The sequence below is a fragment of the Miniopterus schreibersii genome, assembly GCF_964146895.1.
Source record: "Miniopterus schreibersii genome assembly, chromosome: 11".
NCBI classification, from domain to species: domain Eukaryota; kingdom Metazoa; phylum Chordata; class Mammalia; order Chiroptera; family Miniopteridae; genus Miniopterus; species Miniopterus schreibersii.
Window position 1 is genome coordinate 28,826,417 of NC_138111.1, and position 9,556 is coordinate 28,835,972.

The following is a 9,556-nucleotide window of genomic DNA, read 5'->3' on the forward strand; positions in this document are numbered from 1 at the left end:
TTCAGGATGAAATATACCACCATTTCTGTATATAATTCAATATTTCTCTTCAACGGGGATCAGATAGCATTCTGGCTGATTGACCTCTTGTTTTTATAGTTGAGCAAGTGAAAGAGGAAATATATTTTAGGGTCTCATCGTGATTTTTCTCCTCAGCAGCAAAAAATTAAACATGAAATAAAGCAGACTCTTGCCATGTAATGTTCACTGATTAGATGAACTTAATAAAAACTGGGCTTTGGTTAAACCTAGTAGATTAACTCTCACTTCATTGGCACATACAGTCTTTGGGAGTGCTGAACAAATGTACAAATCATGACATTTCCAACATTTCCAGAAGTTTAATCATTGCATTTCATATAAACTCTGCATAAAGTTCAAGACTAAGGTATTGATTTCATAGTCTTCAGATTTTAAAGGCATATAAGAATAGGAATTACCAGTACATGTCTCCCCAAAATGTTAAAGACACTTGTATACATATGTAAAATCCATTTTGCCTGGATGAAAACGATTTCTAACCTATGAAAATATTACATTAAGTCATCTTGCACCTGATGAGGAAATTACACATGAATGATAGTAAATGTTAGAAAACACTTCAGATAAAGACCCAGTAAATCACTTTAGGTGAAGAATTTAATAACTAACAGCCATCTAAAAATGCTAGTTTTTCACATAGCTGGTCACATTTATTTAACTTTATTTGAAATTCCTGATCTTGTCCCAGGATAATATCATAAAACTCAATTACATAATTCAACTGTCTTTAACTCCCCTTTTTCCAGAAACTATCCTACCTAAGGAGGGATGTAGCTATTCTATCCTGATTTTTCTTTCAGCAAATACTAAGTGAAAAAAGCTTTCGACAGATTAAAATAATTTCTTATAATGAAGCATTAAATCGTTTTTCTCTTTCTTTCTTTCATTTTTTTTTCAGAGCTAAAGCAGTTTAGGGTCCCTATGGATAGCCCATGGATCATTTCATGCCTGGTTTCTGCAGCCCACTCAAGGTTTACCTTGCTTTTAGCAGGTACTGAGCGGCACTTGTTGGGTTATTTACAAAACATCTGACATGGTTTAAATTGTTAAAAAACAATTGGAACTGCTTCCTCTCCTACCCATTGCCTCTTCCAGTGTCCTTAACACTCATCACCCTTCCTTAAAATATGCCCCCAACATGCCTATTTACATGGCTCTCAGGCACCAGAGGTTTGCACACCCATCACATACCCGGGCAGTTTCTAACAGTGAGAAGCTGTTGGAGCAGGGCAGTTTCCTTCCATCAGGAGCTGAGTGTGGTCATGTTTCTATCAACAAAGCGACCCTTGTGTGCAAAGCTTAGACTATGGTCTCGTGGTCCCACCTGCCTTGGCTCTGATTGATGTAACAACAGTATCTGTCATAGGGGCTGTTCTGCTTGTAGGAGCAAACGATGATACTGTCCTGGGGCACAAAGAAGATGCTGTCCTCGGGCTCCGGGCACTCGGACCTGTCCCAGGCCGAGCACTTGGCATCCAAGGCACTGCAGGCGAGGGAACTGCCTGAGGGACAGTAGCCGTCCAGGTATCTGGATGTGTCCTCGTGCAGCCCGCTGGGGACCAGGCTCTGGCATTCTCCTTCTTCCGGGGGGGTGGGGGTAGTGAGGGCGCTGGCCACAGGCGCCTCAGCCTGCCCCTGGGCCAGCGGCTTCCCCCTGAGGCCTGCCTTCTTAGCCAGCTCATCTGAGCTGCCTTTGCCTGACTCCAGGTCCGAAGGGGTCCTCAGCAGTTCCACCACCTCCTTGTCCTTGGGTTTCCGGAAACAGGGCAACTTTCGGACCCAGAGTAGCTCATTTTCTGGCCACTTGGTGCACCCCTCAGTTTTCCTGGCCAGGGCAATGGCCGCGATGCCTGGTAGGCAGATGGCTGGCCCGATGGCCAGGAGGGGTATGTTTCCCAGAGTCTCTCCTTTCATCCCAGAGACAGTGAACATGAAGCCAAAGACCAGGAAGACACTGACCAGGGCCACCACCAGCCCAGTCCTCGGGTTGATGTCATCAGGCCGCATCTTTCAATCCATCCAGGTTGGGGGCTTCTTGCTGGCCAGGGAGCAGCTTTTCCGTCTTCCTTCAGAGAGGAAACCACAGTGGATTAAAAAAAAAAAAAAAATCCAAGGCAATTTCCCACCCACCAACTCTGTCTCTTACTCTTTGCCGCTCCCTCCTTGCCTGGCAGCCTGGGTCTCTGCCTCTGTCTCTGTCTCTCCCCGTTTCTGCTGCTCTTTGTCCGTCGGTCTGCGTCTCTACTATTTTAACCTCAGTCTTTCATATAAACGCCCACGGCCGGGGGTCCCTGAGGTCCCCAGGTTTCCTCCGGTCTCCTGGGAGCAGGGAAAGCAGTCAGTCAGTCCGGGCTCCTTAGACACCGCGCAGCAGCTGCCGGTGCCCGCGACTCTGCGCCTCGTTCTGGAAGGAAAGCCTGGCGTTTCCCACGAGCTCCGCGGGCAGGAGGTGGGACGTGGAGCGTCTGTCCCAGCGGCGCGCGGCGCGTCCCGGGCTCTGGAGCTGCGCGGCCCGCGGGCGCGGGGGGAGGCGGGGCTCAGCCCGGGGAACGGGGAGCGCGCCGGCCGCCCGGTCGCATCGCTTTCGGAGCAGGCTCGGGACCCCGGAGGACGCGCGGCGGCGCGGGCAGACTCGGGAGAGGCCACTGGGGGAGAGGCTGCCCGCGGGGTGCTCCGAGAATCAGGGGGCGTCCCCCCGCTGCCCAGGAGAGCTGAGCGGGGAGCTGGACCCGATGCCGTGCCGGGGAGGGTCTGGGGTGCAAGGCTGCCGCTGGCCGGGGACCGAAACTCGATTAGCCCAGGGGCCGCCTGGGCACCGAGTCCCGGGTCCGAGGGCCAGGAGGTGCCACCTGGAGATGTCTCTCGGGGACCCGGACCCCTCTTCAGTTACAAATCGGGGTGATACGGCCCGACTAACAGCGGCTTCCAGGAGTCTCCCGACTGCTCGGCTCGCCCTCGAGGCCCGATCCCGCCGTGGGCTCCGAGCGCAGCGGGGCGGCGGGGCCCGGGCTGAGCTCGCGGTGGGGGGGGGGGGGCGCCAGGCTTTGCGCAGCCTTGGGTGGAGTCTTACAGCCCGCCCCCCCCCCCCCCCCCCCCGGTCCTCCAGCTTCGCACTCTGGAGGGGGCGGCCTTGGAGCCCGGATCCCACTCCGGCACCGTCGTGGTGCCGGCCGGACGTGATGGGTCAAGAGAGAGGGGCTCTCCGCCCTCGGAACCCCATCCTCGCACCTCGCCCCCGAGGCCCGTGCCCCCGAGGAGAAGGAGGGGCCCGGCCGGGCGGGGCAGGCCCAGCGTCGGGGGATGGTCTCCCCGCTGGAGCCGTGTGGACCGCCAGCCTGCCCCTCGGCGGCGCGGGGGGCTCTCTGGCCCCAGGGGCGAGACTGGCTTTGGCTGAGGTTCTTCAACAGGCTGCCCGTTTAGGGCAGGCGGGGAATGGCGAGGAGCCGAGCCGGGTGTGGGGTACATTCTTTCAGGTCAGGGCCCTGCGGTGGTGCCAGGAACGTTGGCACCCAGGCCTTCCCCGCTTAAGCTGTGTGTGCTGGGGAAAATGACTTCGTCTCTCGGAGAAGCAGTTGACTCCTCTGGAAAATGAGAATATTACTACCAAATAGGTGAGGGAAATGTAATTTACTAAATAAATGTAAAGTTCCTAGCACAATGCTTGTTACATGGTCCTGTTCATAAAATGGTTGAAATAGATACTGCATAATATATGTCATAATCGATGTAAGGCACAAGCCAAGTCACACATCTTGCCAATGTCCAGATTCTCATTAGGGACACTGGTTCTTCCTGCCCTTCGGATTGGTAAGATTTCCCAGTATCCTTTCAATAATGCCCCTGTGTATGAAGTTAGCACGAGTGTGTGTGTTTTTCTCTCTGAAATCCAAAGAGTCTCGGGTAGGATAAGCATTTCTCTGAAAGTAATATCTCCAAATTAGGCTGCAATTGATTTAAGTTTTTATTGTCAATTCAGAAGAGACGATGGAGGTGGGCATAGGGAACACTAGCCTAATTTTTACATTAATTTTTATTGAAGTATCATATAGAGAAATGAGCACAAATCATAAGCATACATATGAATGAGTTTTCACAAAGAGAACATGTCCATTAACCAGCACCCGCCTCAGGAATGAGAACATTTTAAGCAGTTCCTTCGCCGCTTGTGCCCCTTACGTCACACTTCTCCCCCACCCCCCAAAAGGAACCATTATCTTGATTTCTAGCAGCATGGATTACTTCTGCCTGTTATCTGACTTTATATAAATGGGGGAAAAGAGTGGCACTTTCCATTTATCCCTTCCAGATACCTGGCAGTTGTACCTGACACATGACTCTCTGAGGAAGCCCCAATGCCAATCCTTTTTTTTACCAGTAGCAAAGCTGGAGCTCAAATTTTGAAAGAGAAGTGTGAGCACATTCCTAGAATTTTCTTCTTGCACATCAGCTATTAATCGGAGCTAACCCAGGGGTGTGTGAATCCTGCTAGGGGCCACTGATCCAGAATACAAGGTCAGACAGCCCCTCCCTCTGTTCTTTTCACAAAGGACACCACCAAGCACTGGACAAGAATATGGCAGGACCTGAAAAAACAAACAAATCCAGGCCATTTGATTTTCCAGCAGCAAAATTTTAGACTTTTTCCCCTTAAGAAAAATCTTATTATTCTTATTATTCCTGAAATAGATTATACTTTACTTTCTCATGGGCAACCAAATGCTTTGTTTTCATTTCACTAGGACATTGGGTACCTATTATGTGCTGAACATTGCGATAGGTGTGAGGTCCTATCTCCCAGTGGCATTAAGTACATTCACATTGTTGTACAATCATCACCACCATCCATATCTAGAACTTTTTCATCTTCCCAAACTGAGACTCTGTACCAATTAAACACTAACTCTCCATTCCCTACCTCCCCAGCCCTGGCAACCACTATTCTACTTGCTGTCTCTATGAATTTGACTATTTGAGGCACCTCATGTAAGTGGAATCATACAACATTTGTTCTTTTGCATTAGATTAATTTCACCTAGTGCAATGTCTTCAAATATATATAGAATTTCATTGCTTTTTAAGGCTGAATGATATTCCATTGTGTATGTATATGTGTGTATATATATATATATATATATATATATACACACACACCATATTTTGCTTACCCATTTCTCTGTTGATGGACATTTGAGTTGGTTCCACCTTTTGACTACTGGGAAAAATGGTGCTGTGAACATGGGTGTACAGATATCTCTTTGAGTCTCTGCTTTTAATTCTATTGGGTATATATCTGAAAGTGGAGTTGCTGGATCATACGGTAATTCTGTTTAATTTTTTGAGGCACCACCACACCATTTTCCACAGTGATGTGCACAATGATTGCACCATTTTACATTCCCACCGGCAATGAACAAGCTCTCTTATTTCTTCACATCCTGGCCAATACCTGCTATTTCCTGGGTTTTAGAAAATGTGGATTCTTGTCTTGCTGTGCAGCTCCTTGCTCTGCTGTTCACAGGCCATGTGACCTTGGCCCAATCACTTGCTATTTTACTCTATTTTATACTTTTTGGGGGTGTCTGGCTCCAATGTTGGAGGGGGACATGTGTCCTCCAGTCAGAGGTCTTCTGTACTTTATAATACTTTCCTTTTAAAAACCAATGTTTATTGCAAGTTCTATGAGCCAGACACAAACACTTATAGTCTGGCAAAGCACTTACCACAGTGTACCGTGATTTGTCTCTTTACATGACTGTCCACTTGTGATTTTTCTCAAGTGCAGGGAGGCTTCATTCATGTGTGAGCTCCGGCCCCTGGTACACTGTCTGGCACAGAGTGAACAAGCACTCAGTACATGTTTGGTGAAAGAATAAATGAGTCTCAGTGGTAAATGGGGATCCTAGCAGACACTGCTAGTGCTCCAGCCAACCCCCTGGGCATTTACCTCCCCACTTAGGCTGCTTGCTGAAGACCCCTGTGATTCTATCTGAGGTCTTCTGGCCTTGGGAGAACACTGGCTTCAAGAGCAAGGAAGGCTGGAAATGCCAGAGAGTTAATGCCCCCAAAGCTGCCCTCGATGAAGGATGTATGGGGAGTCGGCGGATAAACTCCAGTTTTTCAGCCTCTGGTTGGAATAACTGGGGTCTCTATACTATCTCTCTGAGTCTTCTGGTAGATAGTGGTAACCAGCCTAATTCCACACCTTGTATAGAAACAGAGTGGAACAGTGAGGCAGGAAGGAAAAATCCCCTCCCCATCTCCCTACTCTCTTTCTGTGCTTTCTGGGATCACCTCCCAAATAAACTGCATGTACTTAGCTCCCTGCCTCAGGGTTTGCTTCTGGGGGAGCCCAAACCTTGTTTACCTTGAAAACTGTTGTGATAGTAAAATGACAAACACAATGTCCTCCAGTAAAGGACTTTGAGTTCTCAAAATGTAAGAAGTATTACTCTTGGAATGAGTAATACCTCTTGAGAGGAATGTGGTTGAATAAGCCCCTGAAGATGTCCCAGTTCTAATCCTCGAACCTGGGAATGTTCCTTTACGTGGCAAAAGGGACTTTTGTGGAAGTGATTAATTAAAGGATCTTGAGGTGGGAAGATTATCTTGGATTATCCTGGGAGGCTCTAAATGCAACTCCAAGAGTGGTTATAAGAGGGAGGCAGAGGGCGATGTGACACAGAATAAGAAGGCAGTGCTGCACTGCTGGCTTTGAAGATGGGGGCAGGGGCCATGCCATGCGCCAAGGATTGCAAGGACTGTCGCTTTAGAAGCTAGAAGGTGAGAAAACGGGTTCTTCCCTCAGGGTACTGCTTTTGGACTTCTGACCTCCCTATCTGTAAGAGAATGGATGTGTGCTATTTTAGGCCACCAATATGGTAATTTGTCACAGCAGCCATAGGAAACTAATTAATACAAGGAAGGTCTCCCTTATTGCCCCTAACCCAGTCCAGCAGGTGGCAGTGCGGGGAGAAGGGGAGGCAGTAATTCCCAGCGGCCTCCAAGGAATCCTGCTCATTTTTCAACCTGCTGCCCTCAAATAAAGGAAGACCAATCTGTGCTGTCTTCACCCCGCTGGAGGCCAGTCCTTAACCACGGACTCATGAGGACTTTTCACTGTGCTTTAAGGGCAACAGAAAGGAAGAGTCAGGGTTTTTCATAGGCTAATGAAAGTAATTCAACAAGCAGCAAAATGAAGTCATAAATATGCACTGAGAAAGCTGAGTAGAGGAACTCTGAAGGTAGCCCCAGTTCTCTGCTGTTATTAAATTAACTTTAACCACCAACCATGTTCCTTTTCGTGTCAGGACTCAAATACCCAATAAGATCTTTCAGCTCAAACCATGTAGAGGGTTCCTCTGAAATGCACTCGTAAGACTACTCCCTTCTCCCCTTTAGGGTTCACAACCTGCAGAGAAGCACTACTTCATCTTTCTTATTAGTGTCCAGAGCCGGACAGTTGGAAGACTTAAAATAATGTTTATGAGATAATCAGGGAAATTTAAGTGATCAGCTTTTTGTGTCTTAAAACAAGGAGTTGTGCCAGATGATTTCTAAGGATCCTTTGAGTTCTAAGTATTTGATGATTCTAACGTTTTAGTCACTGTCGATGGCAATTTCTGTTGTTATGAATGACCCATAAATTTCCCTGGGGTTTCGCTGGTTGTGACGGTGAGTCCACTTGCTATAATAGCATCGGCTCACTGAGGAGGTTCCTGGGCATCAGACAACACTTTCCCACCCTTCTCGTTCCTCTTTTTCTTCCTAGGTCTTCTCTCTGCCTCTCAGGGGGTTTATGCGGCTTAATTAATTCAGACCAGTCAAGTACTTTTAAGAATCTAAGACTAAAGTCACTGTCTTGCTATGAATAAAAGCCCAATGGGAACTGAAATCACTCACATCACTATCAGCAGATATTAGTCTTGCTGCTTGTCTAACCTGAAGCCTATCAGTTCTAATGTGCAACGTCTGCTCCTTGGAGGAAAAAGTGGCCCTAGAGAACCCACCAGAACTCCCCGAGTCCTTTGCATGAATACTCCAGGGGCCTGAGGATGTGCTTGAGGCTGAGCGAGGGAATTGGGGGAAATGACATTCCCGTCAGGTATAAAATGAAGTATTTTTGGAGGATTCATACTCTGGTTGGGGGGCTTTTGGAAAAGACGGGGGGGTCAGAGTTTCTGTGAGCCTTGGGGTAACTGTCCTTCTTCAATTTCTCTTCCCAGAGGGCATTTGAGGGCAGATATTGAGATGAGTCAGTCAGGGCCCTTAGGGTGAAGCAGTTTAACCGTCACTGGCTCAAACCATCCCTGGAGCACATTCACCAAGAAGGGCACAAGTGAGCTTCAAGTCATCACAGATTTGGGGAGGGTCTGCTCTGCTATTCAGGGGCTGTACAGCTTTGGGCAAGTTACTGACCTCAGATCTTCCTTTTTTTTCAGTCTGTAAAATGGGGATAATAATATTTAATTCCCAGGTCTCATGGGGATTAGATGCCATATTAAATAGTCAATATACATGAAGCTCTTAGGAGAGTGTCCTCCAGTAAAATTCCCTGTGTCAGCATCTACTTTGACACTGGTAAGAGCCTCTTGCAGAAGAGCAAGGGTAATAGCTGTTGTTCACTGAGTGCTTTTGATGAGCTGGGCTCTGTGCTAAGCACTTTACATATATTATCTCATTTAATCTTTACAGCAACCTTATGAAGAAGGAAACTGAAGCATGGAGAGTAACTTGTACAAGGTCATACAGTGAATAAGCTGGATGTCAGAGTCCAAGTTCTTAATTTACTTGGTTACAGTTTTGCCTTCCCCTCCTCCTCTATAACTTCCCATAGGTCTTAGAGTTAACTTCCTCCAGTTATACCTTTAAATCAGAGAAAGAACATTTGTAGATCACCTGCAAAAGAAATCTACACTGCCAAGCTCTTGGTATCTCGTGATTCGAACTAGAGAGGATGCAAGACACCTCAATCCATCACTCTCTGTCCCTTCTGTCCCTTTCCCTCTCTAACTGACAGTTCCCATTTGAGCAGCAAAATCAAGGGCTTGGCAGAACTATTCATGTCCGGAAACTAAATCAAGTGGTTTTGATTTAATTTTTATCAGAGTCTATTCTGAAAAGCCTGGAATATCTTGTGCTCCAGAAATTAACTTCTGGTGGCCATAGTGAAAAGAATTGGAGTGATAAAGTGAAGCCAGTCAAGAGAAGTGCATAGGTTACTGAAATCCCACATTTTGTGAGAGGCATCATTTTTATTTTTACCTCCATGAAGTTTTAATGATTCTAAAAGCAATGTGTTGCCCTGGCTGGTGTAGCTCAGCAGTTAGAGCGTCGGTTCGCGGACCAAAATGTCTCGGGTTCGATTCCCAGTCAAGGGGGCACACTTAAGTTGCAGGTTTGATCTCCGGCCCTGGTTGGAGCACGTGCTGGAGGCAACCAAATGATGTGTCTCTCACATAGATGTTTCTCTCTCCTTTCCTTCCTCCCTCTCTCCCTCTCTTTACTTTCTCTAAAA

General features: G+C 47.5%; 1 protein-coding gene across 1 annotated transcript; it reads right to left on the minus strand.

Moving 5' to 3' along the window:
* Positions 1-327: 327 nt before the first annotated feature.
* On the minus strand, positions 328-3,024 carry TMEM215 (transmembrane protein 215). Its single transcript, XM_081151238.1, has 2 exons — positions 2,189-3,024; positions 328-2,108 (listed from the first exon to the last, which is right to left on the minus strand). The coding sequence occupies exon 2, from the start codon at positions 2,047-2,049 to the stop codon at positions 1,342-1,344; it is 708 nt and encodes a 235-aa protein (XP_081007364.1). The 5' UTR covers positions 2,050-2,108; positions 2,189-3,024; the 3' UTR covers positions 328-1,341.
* Positions 3,025-9,556: the final 6,532 nt, after the last annotated feature.